The 17,229-nt window shown below is 36.1% G+C and overlaps 1 protein-coding gene across 10 annotated transcripts in view; it reads right to left on the bottom strand.

Moving 5' to 3' along the window:
* RUNX1T1 (RUNX1 partner transcriptional co-repressor 1) overlaps positions 1–17,229 on the bottom strand; it is a 151,440-nt gene that overhangs the window by 13,088 nt on the left and 121,123 nt on the right. For all 10 annotated transcript variants that reach the window (XM_025265018.3, XM_045162773.1, XM_025265015.3 and 7 more), the window contains 3 exons: positions 16,685–16,886; positions 7,379–7,447; positions 1,985–2,175 (listed from right to left, as the gene is read on the bottom strand). In XM_025265018.3, coding sequence (XP_025120803.1) covers positions 1,985–2,175; positions 7,379–7,447; positions 16,685–16,886 — 462 coding nt within the window. The remainder of the gene's footprint in view (positions 1–1,984; positions 2,176–7,378; positions 7,448–16,684; positions 16,887–17,229) is intronic.

Raw genomic sequence — 17,229 nt, forward strand, 5'->3', positions numbered from 1 at the left:
CCAGATTAAAATTGCCTTTCTTTATCTGTATCCCAAAATACCTTCACGATCTTTATTTCATTGTTCTGAAACAAAGTAAGGAGGGTGGTCTGCTGAGAGCCCCAGTGGAGATCCTGCCAACCCCCAGCTGTGTGACTAGCCAAGTGAGCCTCTTCACCTGCAATGTGAGTAAAAATGATTATGCCTCAGAGTTGTAGCCACCACATGAGATGAGAAAACCAAAGCTTTTAGAGGTTTAGTGTTTTTTGTTTTTTGTTTTTTTCAAAATCACAGAATTATGGAGCCAGAAATTAAATGTGGCCCTCTGACTTCCAAGCCTTTTCTACTAGCATAGTCTACTTTAAAATCCTTGAGAAATGTCACTGAAGACTAGGGTAGTACTATATTAAAAATCAGTTTCTCAAGACATCCAAAAAGAAAGAAAACAGTTACTTTAGAAGATCACTCATATCTAGGTTATTTCATCCTATCTACTATTTACAGCTACTGCTTGATACACCAGATTTTTATAATGCTAAATACCAGTGTCAAGTTCATATATTCTTCTGGATATTAGATATAAAGGTACAAAGATTATAGATACTAAAGAGATATAGCACTATTAGCCAAATATAAAGACTTAATTCTCAATTTCTCTAAGATATTTATCTTCAGAATTTAGTGACCTATAAAATATTCTTATAATGCATAACAGCTCTAAAATGTTTATATGAAAGTGATAATGTTTTAATGATGGTAACAACTGTGCCTCACAGTATCACTAACTTGAATAGAGCAGGACAAATTCTGTCCAAAAGATGGTAATAAAATGTTCTTTTAAAAACCACGAAACAAAGCCCTTAAATATCTTAGCCATAAGAGGCCAATAAAATTGAATTCATATCTAGTTTAATTAAACAATGGAAGTCAGGAGGTAAAGGGTAGAAAACTTCCCTTTGTCCCTCTTTTCCTGAGAAACTTTCAAAGGTTGAAAATCAATTCCTTTTGTCCCCTTGTTATTCATCTGCTACACATTAAATAGAAACTCTGGGTATCGAGTAATTCCCATAGGGTCTTTCATCTATAGAGAAGCCTGGTACAAATTAAATTCTTACTCTCCTTCATGAATTATAGATATGTGTTGTAGTGGACCGTTGATTTATCAGCATATGCTTTTGCTAGTTCAGCGTGGTGTGACAAGCTAATGGCAGTCCTTCTCTAAGGTTACTTTGGGTTGGGGATTGGAGTGCTGTATTAATTAATATAGAGCATTATCATATTGCTCTGACTTTAGAGTCTCTGTTTAAAAGGCATCCTGTTAGACCCTGTTTCAGTTACCTCCGCGATCTTTCAGTCATTTAGGTTACCTGTGTATGTGTGTTCTAATGCACTGTAATAACACTAAAACGTGTAACATCACATCTGCCAGTGATGTGATACTTATGAAATGACCATCTTAATGGTTATTACAAATAACGAGCAAGAACAGACCGTGCAGAAGATCTCTTAGGAATTCTTAATTGATGCAAAAGTTGGTTTAGCATTGGACTTCAGAACCAATAGTTAAGGAAATAACTTTGATCCCTGCCTGCAATATATCTTCAGGCGACACATCTTAGACAGGGTCTCTGTCCTAAATCCTGGCTTTTGGAAGGAAACCACAGATATATACTAACCCACACACCAACACACATACACACACAGAGCAGAGTTCTCAATCTCTAGTGCTAGGAAGTTCGAAGACTGTCACTTGAATCTGTTCCCCACCAAATATGCTAAAAACCTTTTTGCGGCAGGTGTTCTTTTAAGTCTTGAACAAGGACAAAAGTTGGTCGGCTCTCAGTCGATTTCTCAGGTGCCAGGCCTCCCTGAACCACTCCCGTTTCCCCCTCAGACACGAGTCAGTCTCTGGCCCAACATGCACCTCGGCTCGTCCCCTCCCGCCGTGGCGAGACCCACCCTCGGAGCGGAAGCCTTTCTCTGAGCGGCACCCGACGGGCCTCACCTCGCTGGAGTCCTCCTGCTGGTTGATCACGGCGAGCGCGTCTTCAGCCGCCTGCCGCTTGGCCTCCGCCACCGTGCGCTCCATCTTGGCGCGCTCCGACGTGATCATGTCGTGCGCCTTCCGCTCGGCCTCGGACACGGCCTTCTGCAGCTCGGTCATGGCCTGCCGCTTCACCTCATTGACCGCCTCCTCTGCGGGCCGGGCAGGGGGGACCGGACAAGAGAACAAGCTCTGTTAGCGTGCGGCCCGGGCTCCCGACCCGTCACCACACGCGTGACCCCCGGCCCCGTACTGGGCGGGTCTTATAGACGTCTAAAGACTCACGTTCTGGAAATTTAGGAAACGCAAAGGGTGAAGCCTTGTTCCTTTAATTTACGCTCCTGGGAATACGTTTATATTTCTGTAGCCTCACAATAACTTGACTACCAAACTAGTGCTCCCCACAGGGTCCTGAGATAGACTAAGTAGTCAGAAGACAAAAATTACCACAAGAAATCCGTCTACATAACTGAGACCCACGAAGAAGGTGTTTTGCCACAATGAAATATGAACACAGGGAGTCCATGGGTAATGCTTTCAGGAAAAGAGAGGAAGGGAATAGATTTTACACAGACACATATATAAATGCAAACACTTGTTTTGCTGGTGAAAGATACAGTAATGAAAAGGTGTCTCGTAACAATTAATGCAGACCTTTGAAAGAAAATACAAGATGAAACATAATGGAAGATCCAGCTTTTCTTTTTCCTGTCATTTCCTGAGTGATGTGGATATATGATGTGGATATATAGGGATTAAAAAAAATCATTTTCTCATTTCCAAATTTTTCGGTTGTAGTATCTACTGAATCAAATATAAGTAGTTTTGCATAACCAACTGTTGCACTAGACAAATATAATTGAAACATACTGCAGGCCAAAACAATCAGGCCTGACTACAAACCTGCAAGGTGTCAAATTAACTCTTTATTTTTGGCTGTGGAAAGGGTGCAAAGATTAGACTAATGTACAACATAAGATTGACAACTAAAACAAGTAATTTCTATTTAAAAAAATTAACTGTTTTAATTAACAGGGAAAATATCCTCCCCCTGAATTAGTTTATCTAATTTTCATCTTTATTCAAAGCAAAATGACAATGATTAATTGAAAATTTAATAAGCAGTAATTATTAACTTGGCAAATCTCGTACCAATTAACACTCTATTAAAACTAATTATGACATGTTTCATTCAAGTGTTTGCACTTAATTGTTTCACTCACTTAAAAAGCACCTTAATTAAATGTTCTGTTTAATTAAAACATAGTTTCCTAATAAAAATGTTATACTGCAGATTAAAAATGTTGAGATACAAATACTCCTATAGTTCTTTAAATTTCTATGTTTTATTTCACACCTCCATAGTTCATGACTTGAGGATCAGGAGAAGCCCTCCACTATTAATTAGTAATCATGACTTTTGTAGCCTCCACCACTTTTTACAGCATTATTTCTGAAGCTCACTCATTTGTAATTACTGTCTTCTAGATTTTATAAACTAAATTAAAAGGGAAAGATCCAGACAGAAAATATTAACTGAATTATGTTCAGCATTTTTTGGTTGCTTTAAGATATGCATTTAAAATCTGGATGGAAGCAGAGCACGGCACAGAGCTGGCAGCGCCTTCTTCACCAGGAGGTGAAAAGATACCTTTATGATCCTATCATCAAGACTTAGGGCACTAGGGAAGCACTGCCCTTCTAACTGTATAGTCAGGGTCTAATTTGGTTTGAATATTCAAGGTGAATTAAAATTCTATCTAAGTGGTAATACAGGACAATTATTTTTGCTTACGAGCAAAGCTGTAGCTTGACTAATTGTATATGCAAATCAGGCAATTTATATTTAAATTATGCATTCCTAGTCTAATCCCACAGGCATATACAGATCAGCAAAGAGAATTGGTAGGACATTTACAAGGTGCTTGAATATTTATTACCAACAGCAAACACTCATTGATTGTTTGAAAAATACACGGAAGAAAACAGTTGCAATTTAAAAACTATATTTATGGTAGCCTTTCTCCAATTTTATAAAGACCTTTTAAACTTCAGAGTGTATTTTGCTACCTTTGCTATTGCTTTTAAAAATACTACTTTTAGGGGAAAAGTGATATGGCCTTCAGTATTTGTTAGGATTCCAAATATTTAATATGTATCTTGTTATTACATTGTATTATTAGGGTAACATGCCAACTTTGAATAAGGTCTATAGGTTAAATAATTATATTCTTTTAATGTTAATATCCTGACTCTGGTAACCATACTGTGGTTATATAAGAGAATGTCCTTGTTTTTATTAGGAAATACACACTAAAATGTTTATATCATGTCTGCACTTTACTCTGAAGTGGTTGGGGAAAATATATATAATGCATAAACAGAAAAAGAGTGAAGGAAAGATGGAAACAGAAAGAGAAGACATCAAAGCAAATATGGTGAAATAAGGAAACTGGGAGAAAGGTATATGAGATTGTTTATACTATTTTCTGCAACTTTTCCTGCAAGTTTGAAATCATTTAAAAATAAAATGGTGCAAAATATTATATGATATACTTTCATGCATAGGATATAATTTTGAAATTATAATTTTCTTTGAAAGACACATGGGTTACATTCCATTGAATTTTAGATATTTGCTATTAGCATTTGATATTGTTCAAATGCTTTAAACTTGATTTTATTTACCTATATTTGTCACAAAGGTAATGTATAATAGTTTCATTGCAAAGACATACTTTTGTTTAAAAAAAAAAATGCCATTAGTGAATTTTAGAATCTTGGGGAAAAAACTTTCAAATTTTAACAGGCTGAATGTAGATGTCACATTCTGCCTTTGGTGTTTTACTCATATTGGATACCTTGACACTTTGAACACTATAAATGCTTTTTAAGAAGCCTATAAAGATAAATATGATAAGCAGTTGCTTGAGACTTTCAGATGAAACTGTCATCTGTCCTTCAAAGATTCAATATACTCCTTAAAATTTAGCAGCTATCCATAGAAAACTGTTCCCAAACTGTTTTTATGCAGCAGATTAGGCATATCACTGTGATGAAAATACAAATTTAGTGAACATTACTTCCAGGTCAGGTTTTAGACTGAAGACCTAATATAGATGGATAGGCACATTTTATAAATATTCCAAACATTGGTTTGATAAGGTTAGGCCCTTCTTAGAAAATGCATGGACACTACATAAACATGTATTGTTCTTTCTCTTTTTTCAGAGTACCCAAAATGCAAAGTATACCTAGAACTGGTTTCAGAAATCCACAAAACAGACAGTGAAGAAAAATTAATAGTGGACTCAATAGATTACAATATGTCAAGTTAAAAAAAAAATAACTGATTAAGCACAAAGTACATAGTGCTGTTTTGAATCTGCTGCAATTGCTTACCACTTACGGTAGGATTTCCTTTGTGCATAGCTATTCAAGTTGACTTTCCAACAAAGGTAGTATATTCAGAAAAATCTGCTCTCACTTAATAGCAGTCAAACAAAGACTTGAGCAGATAATAGCACAGAAGGAATTTGGATTACACAAGACTTCACTGTCAATATTTCTTTATGAACTATCAAGATTTAACTCAAATACACATAAATAAGGGAAATACAGAGACTCTTTCCCTCAACACAAAAATTCATCCTTCTGCTATCCAAAATGGCAATTCTTTGTACCTCTTATTGGAATAAGTTGCACTGACAGCTCAAAATTGGAGAAGAAAAATGGTCAGAAGGAAGACATAGCAATTCTTTCTCCAGATTATGTGGCACTCAGCACATTTTAACAGCCTAGGAGTATTCCATAACTGTTATCCTGGTAGGAAATCTTCTTAGAGGTGATGTGGTAAATCTGGTAAGACTATACAGACCGGCTATAGATACACACAAATACACACACACAACACAACACAACACAACACAAATAAACCTTAACCTTTAGGCTGAATGGGTCTATCTGATTTGTATACTAGACATGTAAGAGATCTTTCTCTCTGGTTCTTTATCTAAGCGGCTAAGCCTAGAATACTATCAGATTTTGAAACACCTTATCACTCTTACAAAAGAGTTATTAGAAAAAAAAAAAAAAACCCACAAAACTCAAATAAGAGTCAAGGGACCAGAGTCACCAAGTTGCACAGAACTACAGACATAGCTGGGTCAAATCAAAACCCAAACTGAAATCTTCTATAGGAAAAAAATCCTTTTCTCCTTGATTGGGGGTTCACTGCCCCACACCTGTCTGATGGCTTACAGAAATAGCACTTTCCAGTTTCTCAGCTCAGACAAATCATTTTAACAGTTGGAGTTGTTGTTTAATCACTAAGTCATGTTCGACTCCTTTGCAACCCATGGACTATATAGCCCACCAGGTTCCTCTGTCCATGGGATTTCCCAGGCAAGAATACTGGAGTCAGTTGCTATTTCATGCTCCAGGACATCTTCCCAACCCACGGATCGAACCCGCATCTCCTGTATTAGAAGGTGGATTCTTGACCACTGAGCCATCAGAGAAACACTAACAGTTGGAGTTACAGAAACTCAAAGCCACATTATGTGTTTGCAATGTCATTTTTAAGTTATGAAATAGGTTTATAATTTATCTCTTTTAGTTTTTTTTTTTTTTTAATAAGGTTTTGGCTCAACTTACTGGTATTCCACTAAGATTCTGCCAAATTTGATTTCTTTAAGCCCAGTAAGTCAATGAGTCATCAGAAACTTAAGCTACTTTAAAATGTAGAACAATCTCTCTTAATGAAAATTAGACAGTATACATGAAAAGGAAAACAGAAATTTAGCAACTTTGTCATTTAACTTATTTTAGCTTTGGTCATTGAATATTAATTAGCACAAAAGATCCATTTTAAAAAATGTTGGTAACCATAAAATTTCTGAGTGCCTCAACCAGTGAACTTGTTGCTGTGATATATTTTAAAAGAATTCAAAAGGTAGATGTCAATTATAGCTAGCTCAATTAAAAAAAAATTAGAAGATAAGGCTAAAGTAAAATAACAGACTTTATTTTCAGGAAGGAAAAAGTGCATGCAAGCTGAAACCTCAGCCTTCCAGCCTGAAATCATTACAGCCCCTGAAAAATGAGACTTATAACAGAAGTATCACCAGACCCTCATTACAGTAGCACTAGCAGATGCTATAAAATAAAAATTATTCTGTGCTCTAATCAGGCCTGGTTTAAGAATATTCATCAGGATTTTTAATTTTGTGTGTGTGGGGATTTATTTTGTTGTTGTTAGCGGTAAAGTCCTTTCTTGTCATTCTTCACATCACTGCATTAACAACTGCACACAGCTGCCAGAACACTAAACTCATGTTTTTAAACAATTCTTACCAGCTTTCTTCCAGATCTCCTCTGGCACATATCCAGAAGCAGGCCTGTGAAGGAACTCCCGATGTGCATCTATGAGAAGGATAAAAACCGGTGGAGAGGGGAGGAAAGCACCGTAAGCACCGTTATGTCATCACACAGGGAGAGCAAGCAACGCCACTATCTCGGCTTCTCTACAGAAACACAGGTTTTTAAACACTTCAACTCCAAAAAATAAAAATAGGAAAACCGGCCATCAGAGCTCAAGGAAAATATGTCACTGGTGTAAATGCTTATATGCTCAAAACCAAAACAACTCTAAACATTCCAATCTGTGTGTTAGTTGCCCAGACTCTTTGCGACCCCATGGACTCTAGCCCGCTAGGCTCCTCTGTCCATGGAATTCTCCAGGCAAGAATACTGGAAACACTATTCCAGGGTTGCCATTCCCTTCTCCAGGGAATCTTCCTGACCCAGGGATCGAACCCAGGTCTTCTGCATTGCAGGCAGATAGATTCTTTACCATCTGATCCCCCAGGGAAGCCCAAATTTTTCATTATACAATATGTTATACAACACTGTTCCTAGCACTCCCTAAGTATGGGGATTTCTATGAACATATTTTATGAAAGAAAGCAAATTGTATTTGGCAATTTTCTCTTTTTTTAAAGTCAAATTGAAGAGTAGAAAGTCAAATTATATTGGAGTAACATAATTTCCACACAGCTATGGTTCTACCACTTTTCAATATATAGTGAGCCTGACTCCATGGCTAACCAGTTCTCACACTTAATTACTTTAAAAAATCTTGCTGAGCATTAAAAATTCTCACAAAAATTGGATTATATGGATTTGAAATGGATGGGAGCAAGAAAGAATCATTAGAATGGATTCACAGAGAGCCAGTTGACCAAATATAACTAGTACAGGACACACTTCCAGGGTGGGGCTGAGGGGGTGGATATGAAGTTCCACTTTAAGTGAAATGTTGTGCTTTTATGCTGCACAGATTTTAAAAGTTTGAGAAAAAGGTCATAATAAAGTTGATATAGGAATGCTAACCTCCAAATAACAAGTTCATGAAAATGACATGAAACCTATTTTCATGTTTTCATACATGCTTAAAAATAAAGTGTATACAGTCTTCCATAGCTAAAATATGCTCTAAACTTCTTCCATACTGGATTTTTCAAACAAAATTCTATGTATTTAGAAGTTTGGAGGAAGAAAAATATCATTTTAACTTTTATAAATTCAACAATCTTTCAACTCATGATAAATTTCAAATAACTGAAGTTTTCTCTACATGTATAAGAAACGTTAAGTAGCAGACTTTTTAAAGAATACTTTATCTAATGTATGTTGATGGTCAAAAGAAATTCAGCCCACTCTTCTATATTTTATGGAGCTACAGAATGAGAAAACACAATCAAATTAGCTAAGTATATATCATTTTATATTTGAATGCCTTAGACACAGTTGCATATTTTGAATCACTTGAGGGTACATAGATTATCAGTTGCCCAGAACATAAAATTTCCAGAACTATTCTGAATTATCAAAATCATATAGCTTACTGAAGGACATATGGAAACTCCCTGTACTACCTTTGCAATATTCTCATAAGTCTAAAATTATTCCAAATATAAACAATTTTTGAAAGTTTACATTATAATTTCATGACTACTTGATAATTGAATGGACTGGAAATACCCACACATTCTCATGTGCACATTCATTTCTATACAGAAAATGACGAAAACCCAAATGTTTTTATTTAAGTAATTTTCATTTGTTAAAGACCTTGGTAAATCTGTCTGACGCATATACAACTCCAAAGAAACAAGACATGGGTAATTAGATTTATCAAGATTATCTTCCACACTATTTTAAAGAAAGTGAAGTCAAGTTCACACTTAGTCACATGACGCAGTGAAACAGAGATTTACTTAGACATTTATTTTTAGGAGAAAAAAACCTTGGCTTAAGAATAATTTATTGGATACGAATAGATTTGTAAAGTCTGAAGACAAACAGAGGGGAAAAAATGCCTTTTCCACAGTAGCAGAAAAATGGGGGGTGTATTGTTTCATTATTGGGGTTAAGGAAAGAGTAATCACTTTATAAAAATTATTTTTCTAAATGGCCAGTTTTTATTATAGGCAACAGGATGATGCTAAGGGATCCAAATACTAATTACCAGCGCCAGGCAGCACAGGAGAAGAGCCAGGTCTAAGGACCAGAGGTGAGGGGCTCGGCTTTGCCCTGTGACACCGCGACGCTGGGCGGGGTGGTTTCTCCACGGCTCAGTCGCCACGGCTCTAAGTGCCAACGATACCACCACGTTTGAGACTGCCGCTGTGAGGACTCAAGGAGGTACTTCCTACTGCGTGTTTGGCATGGCACATCCTAAACTCTGATTAGATGTTAGTTGGGACTCTCTTCATTCTCATTATTTAGCAGGATGCCCAGTAAGAATGGATATACAGTCATCCTTTGGTATCCAAAGGGGGATGGAAAGTTGAGGGTGTTCAAGTCCCTTATATTAAATGGTATGGTGAATAGCGTTGCTATGAACACAGAGGTGCATATATCTTTTTGAATTGCAGTTTTATCTGGATATATGCCCAAGACTGAAACAGAAACAGACTCACAGACATAGACAACAGACTCGAGGGTGCCAAGGGGGAGGGCTGGTGGAGGAGGGGTGGACTGGGAGCTTGGGGTTAGCAGAGGCTAACAGAATGGATAAACAATAAGGTCTTACTTACAGCACAGGGAACTACATTCAGTAATCTGTGCTAAACCATATGGGAAAGAATTTTAAAAAGAATGTGTGTGTGTGTGTATCACTGACGTACTGCAGAAATTAATACAACTTGTAAATCAACTATATTTAGATTAAAAAATGGTATTTGCATATAACCGACACATCCTTTTCTATACTTTAAATCATTTCTAGATTACTTATAATTCATAACGCAATACAATGTAAACATTTTGTTAAAAGTTGCCAGCACATGGCAAATTCAAGTTTTGCCTTTTGGAACTTTCTGGGATTTTTTTTTTTCCCCTGAAAATTTTTGATGTGTGGTTGGCTGAATCCATGGGTATGGAACCTGTGTATATGGAGGGCTGACTGTATACTTATTTGCTTATAAAAAAATTAAGGTGAAAAGAGCACCTTAAGGTTTGTTGTTGTTGTTGTTTTTTTCCTCCAAGCACTTAAACAAAAGGGCACAAAACTTTAGACAAAACAGAACCACTGAAGAGGCTTGGATTAAGTAATGCACACCAGTAAATTTTTACTCCCTCAGTACATGTCACCTAGGGACAGAAGTTATTTCTGTTGCTAGCAATTCACTGTCTGAACCCTGATGGGAAGTCTTCAAACTTTAGATGATTCTTTTATAAATTTTATTTAAACCTCACGAATAGCCCCCAAATTTCCTCAAAGATAGTTACTGTACTGGAGTCAACTGTGTACCCACCTTTTTGTGTGCTATACAGCTGGCATAGATCGTGAGGATCCATTTACCACATCAGAAATTTGTGCTATATTTCACCTTCTTGGCTTTATCTCCCTATAATTCTCAATGACACATGTCATATCCACATAGAGTCAAACTCCACCTAACCTAGAATCCTAATAGAAATATCAACTCCAATCAAGCAGAAGTTTTCTTAATCCTATCCTATTTTCTAAAAGAAAGTTTTTTGTTTTTGTTTTTTTTCAAAATAGCTGCAGAATATAAAGGCAAGTAATTTATATAATACACAACTATTTACATATGTATACATATTTTACAATATCCCCTCCGATTCTAAGTTGCTGTGTCCAAGCTAAGCACCAGGTGTACTGACAGGAAGAATGAAATGATGTCAGTAGAGGTATTCCTCAGAATCTCTTTTAATATACTGATAAATACTACTGTAGTAGCTACAGAAACCAAATGACTAATGAATTTAGTATTTTCTCTTCTGATTATGTAGCAGCAAGAAGACAACACATATGCAAAGTTAAATCTGAAAAAAAAAAACAAAACAAATCCTGATGTTGATCAGTATTACAAGAGACAACTTCTCTCCCAAGACTTTCTTATTTTAGATTTTTGGTGAATCTAGACAAACTTGTACAAGACACTCTAAGGTTCAGACTCTAAAGAAGCTAATTTTTAACCACCAAATATTGACCACCTATAAAACATCAGTTGCTATAAAACGGATAGTTGTTCTAAAATATAGCAGTGAAAACAGAAGAGTCTGTACAGGATGGTTTAAAATGTGAAATGTATACATGTAACTATTGAAAGATGGAAAAATCATAGAAAAGTACTTCTAAATTAAGTTTGGCTGGCCTTGGGATGCAAATTGCTTGGGGATGAAAGAAGAGGAAGAGGGGAGCCTCCGGAAGATACATCTATGAAATGAGGAAACGAACTTGGAGTGGAGGTAAGGTGACAAGACGGAAAAAGCAATCTAGGATGTAGGCGAGAGATGGAAGATGGACTACACTTCCGACAGATGGATACTAGATAAAGCGAGGGCCGCCATCGATACACATGAAGGGATGAGCTGATAGCCTTTGGAGAATCAGTGTGACCTCCTATGACCCAGGACAGCAATGCTCAAAGCTTGGCAGCACCCATGTTATGGCCATCATCCTGTGGTGGGCAGAATGAAGCAGTGATCAGGAAAATATCTATTACAAAAATCATCAAAAGAAAGGAAGGTTTAAATGAGTTCATCTTTAGAAATGCTACTTATTTTTTGTTTTAAAGGATAATAAATTTAGAAATCTCAGTGTTATGTTCAAAACCCCAACCCAACCTAGAAGCCAAGAACTACATTATGATCTTCATCTTTAACAATAAAAATATGTAATGCCATAGGAGGCAATCATCTCTTTTTTCCCCCAAAGATGCATATATTTAACTTGTAGTCACATATTTTTAACCCAATATACTAAATACAGCAGACTTTTTAAAATTTAGTAGGCACTTCACATTAGGAACGCAGATGCACTGTTTTGAAATGAATTTCATGATGTAATTTAAAAGGAATCAATACAATCTAAACTTTTATATGCGGTATACTGTGAATAACTTGTGACTTTTATAATCTGACAGTTCAGAAGTTGAAAAATATATATCTTTGGATGTGAGTAAGCTATTTTTCCACGGTTATGAATTAGGGCCCTAAAGGTACAATAGATTTACTATATTTAAGATAGAATTACTGCTTGGAAATACTTTCAAAATGAAAAAATACCTAAGAATCTAGTACAACTTCATAAACTTGGATGCCAAGCAAAAACACTAAATTTATCTGCTACTCGCTACTCTCTAAATGTTAGAAATTATTTAGGTCACATCTACTATATGTCAGGCACTATCCCATGTTTTATAACTGTTAACTCCTTTAATACAGAAACACCTATGAAATATGTATTGTTACCATCTCTATCAGATGAAGAAATTGAGGCACACAATTACTTGCCAGAGGTCAACAAAACTAGTGAGAAGAACCAGGGATTCAGATCCAGACATCTGCTCAGACCCTGTGCCTTCAGCTTTCAAGCGAGAGTCGAGAGCCTTTAGACAGCAATGAGAAACTCTACAATTTAATCATGTGACAGTGATAAAACTTGTCAGCCAAAGAAATCTTAAAATATTAACTTCTCTTCCAATCTGCTTTAGGCAGGAGGTAGTATTAATTCAACAAACTTCAGAATTTCTAAACTTTCTGTGAACAATCAAGTTGATTAATGGTTTCCTTTAAAACAAAAATCTTTCTGGCACTTATCTTCATGGCTAGAGATAAACCTTTAACAAAATGTACATGAAGGTGTTTTCTCAACTTCATATCCTCTCTTCACAATATTCAAACATTCAAAAAAACACAGGAAAATGCATTCATACTTCAGAGTTTTAAGCTTCAGTCTCCAATACTGGTCTTAAATCCATCATTGGATAATTCTTTTAACTTTCTCTAATGATACAGAAGACTTGAGAATCACAAAAAGAGGGCAGACAAATAAAGGATAAGCTGTGGAGAGATTCTAGAATAGCCCAAAGGCAGTAAAAAGAAAGCAATTTAAAGGAAATCAAATGTCAGGCGGGAACAGCATACTGCAAGAAAAAGGAAATGAGGGCAAAGAAGAGGACCGCAGCAGCCTTGATAAGCACTCGGAGAGCACAGGAATCACCACCAGCAGCCACCCACCCATCTCTACTTAGAAAAGCAGTTCTACTTCAGTGATGAAATCATCCATTCTGATTGCATTAACTTGCTCTTTGGTGAAAAATGTATGCAGAACAAATCATACTTTGAAAATAGAGACAACTGCTTAAAAAAATAGTTTTCTAATTTTCTTAAGACTTGGATATTTGGAATTCTCCCTGGAAATCAAGTGAGTTATAATAATAATGTAAATAATCAAGATCCATTATTTCAAGAAAAAGTATATTATTTCAAGGCAAAGTACATTATTTCAAAAGTTCTACAGGGTAATTACCTGTTTTTTTCTTTAAAGAGTAGAGATAATATTGTGGACTTAGTGTGTTTTGTTATAAAACTGTTCAAGAGGCTACTCATTTAAAATAGTCTTTACTTAGTATCTGAGGGAAACTCCCCACATTCAATTAATAATAGATTAATCATATTATCTTACTAATCTCTCACACTGACTTAATACTATAGATATATTTCAAAAGTGAGAATCAGAATGAATTTAACAAACACAAGTCATAGAAGTTACAGTCTTCTCTGTACAATCACCAAATACAATTAAAATGCTACAAATGAATGAAGACAGGGATATGACTATGGCAATATTTTGAACTAAAGATATCTTCTATAACATTATTCTGAAGGTCTCATTTGAAATCAGACAGAAACTTAAGAATTGAGAGAATCAGGCTAAAAGAAACACATACAAAATTAACACAGGATATGGAGCTCTTCATGTACGTAAAGATACAAGCACATTCGTATCTCTATTTGTACACACACAAACACACACACACACACACACCCTGCCACGCACTTTTCAGAGGCACGAAATAAATTTATCAGCCAATATCTCCAGTCCTTTAATTACACACACTAATACATTTGACTCCAAAGGCTAAGAGAAAACCTCAGAAAGCACTTAATGTAAAGGATTGTGTCCCATGATTACAAACTACCTGCCTTATTTATAGCCACAGCCCAGCGCACAAGATAGATGGAACTTAAAGACTTCAGGAATCTATTAGCAAAAGACACCAGTGAAATAATTGCTGGATGCTAAAACTTGCATGTTGTATGACGCTGTGATAGGTTTCTTTGAAAGGCAATCTAGGGTTCAGTGTCCCTAAAGAACAGGACTGTTTTAACAGTCTCCACAAAAAAATGAACTACTTGTAATTTTTGAAAAATACAACCTATAAAAGCTTAAAACCAAAGCAATCTCTTTTACCAAAAAATATGAATTCATTCAGTATCATTAAACGTAATGTGATTTGTGTATGCTTAAGAAGAAATTTTTAAAACCAAGTTTATTCTTTTGATTATGTATACCAGCCTTCTCAGAGAATGATGTACGCCTACATCACTAGAATGCTTGACTACATGTGACTATATGGTAATGGTCCTATGTGCAGTGTGCTGAATAAATAACTCACATAGGTCTGAAACACGATCCATTTCTGAAATTTTTCTTTTACAATGGACAGCAGATAATATTAATCCTGTCACTGCAGGGGACTGAATTGAGTGGCCTGCTGGTGCGACCATGAGCTGTCTCCTTGCCTATCCCTTCCACTAGCTCAAAAATTCCTCAAAGGAAGCAATTAAGAAACTTTTTCCTTTATTGCACTACCTAGCATGATGCCTGGTACACAGTAAGCCAGGCACAAAAAATAAGCACTGACTTGAATTTCTTCAACAGAGCCAGGTAAAATGGATACTTCAAAGTTCTGTTTAAGGCTCTCAATTTTTGCCTAGATTGAATGATTACAAATATCCTCTTTATATTACTAATTTTGGTTCACAATACAGAAGTAAAAAATAAGATGCTTATTCTAGTTTTATTTGGACCAATGTTGATTCAAATTAAACCTAAACTTATTTTCATTGCTTGCCTTAAAATAACCTAACAAATAACACTTTTATTTTTAAAATATACTGCAGAATGTCTGTTGGGTTAATTAAATGACTTGGAATCCTCTTGTATTTAATACTTATGGCAATAGACATTCATCGTTCAGGGATTAGCAAGAATCCACAAACCTAAATGCAAAGGAAATTTTATTGACTAAGAATCACTTTAATAAAAAAAAAAGATAATGTGATCAACAGATAATATACTTCAAGTTTTAAATTTTTTTTTTTTTTGATAATCAGCCACAGTTGATAATGAGGCCAAAGTCACGAGCTTAATCTGCAACATATGTAATTAGTTTTGTTTTTACAGCAGACTGTACCTTAACCTAAGCTAGGTAACAGGTGTGGGACTAAACACTTAAGAAATGAGATGAGAAAATAAGGATCAACACAAATCCACCTTAATTAAGTTGACTCAGACTGTATATACAAGTAATGGCCAGCAATGTAAATGACAGTAGCTTATTGTTAAATTAGGAAAAAGTCCACAGGTTACTCAAAAATTATTTTAGCTTCAAAGTTTCTTTCCAAATACGTAGAATTACATTCTATTTATAACCCCAACAATTCTCAAATATCAGTACTAACTATAGCTACATGTTAGCATTAACCTTCTAAAGCATGGCTATATTAATAGTCCTGTACGTTGCTAGAATTAATAAAATCATGATAAAGCAATCATTAAGATAATGGAAGAGCCATATCTTTATCACTAATTTGCAAGTGTCGGTGGGCAAATGACAAAGCCCTTAGGTCTCTTCCTGGGTTGGTTTTGACATAAAGTGCTCTCAAACATTGAGGTACAGCACAAATCCCAAGAAAGAGAGTGCTAGAGACTCCAAGCCCACTCCCAGAGATTTTGTTTTTGTAGGTTGGAGACAGGGTCCAAAGAGCTGTATTAGGAAGGAGCAAACACTTTAGTGATGTACGTGAAATTTTGGTCCGGCTTGGAAGTCTGCTCTTCAGCCCAACACATTAACCTACAAAAGAAGTTTAATTTTTGTGACTGACCCTTTCTATACCAATCTGCCTAACAGACAAGACGTATTTGAGGATATAAAGTATTTATTGTTCTACAATTCTCTGTAGCGCCTTTATTTTTGCCGAGACAAATTAAAAATAAAAGCAGTATTAATAGCATAAGATATATCTGTTCAGTATGTCCATCTGAAGAAAAGATACCTAACGCCACTGGGTCTGGATTGACAGGACTCTGCTGCCTGGAGTGGCTGCTGCTACTGCTGCCGCCCTTTTTTAAGTCCTCAGCGTCGCTGTACCGCCGGATCCAGTAATTCAACTCCTCCCGGTCTGCTTCCTGACATCGCCTCAGTACTGTGAGAGATCGTCTCGTTTTTTCTACCATGTCCATTATACAGTTTAACAGCTGGCGGAGAGACAGGCAGGGGGAGAAAGGAAATACGGATCAATCACCGCAACTCAAAGACTTTGGTGGGTAGTCAAACAAACTACTTCAGGACAATGAAGAATGTGACTTTATTCTGAAGGCCTGTAATAATTTCAAAGGTTAGATTGGAAACAGAGACCCAGTAGATGAGTAGGTTCAACAGTAATCAGAATAAAATGTGGGAGGCATGACAGGGAGATTTTAGCTGAAGTTAACCCATACTTCCAAATACTGATCCCATTACTGGATAAACCAAATGACTCTCCCCAAGTAAAACAGTAGCTCATTCTTCGATAAGGCTCTAGGAATTCCTTTCAATGAT

Source organism: Bubalus bubalis, chromosome 15, assembly GCF_019923935.1.
Source record: "Bubalus bubalis isolate 160015118507 breed Murrah chromosome 15, NDDB_SH_1, whole genome shotgun sequence".
Lineage (NCBI taxonomy): Eukaryota > Metazoa > Chordata > Mammalia > Artiodactyla > Bovidae > Bubalus > Bubalus bubalis.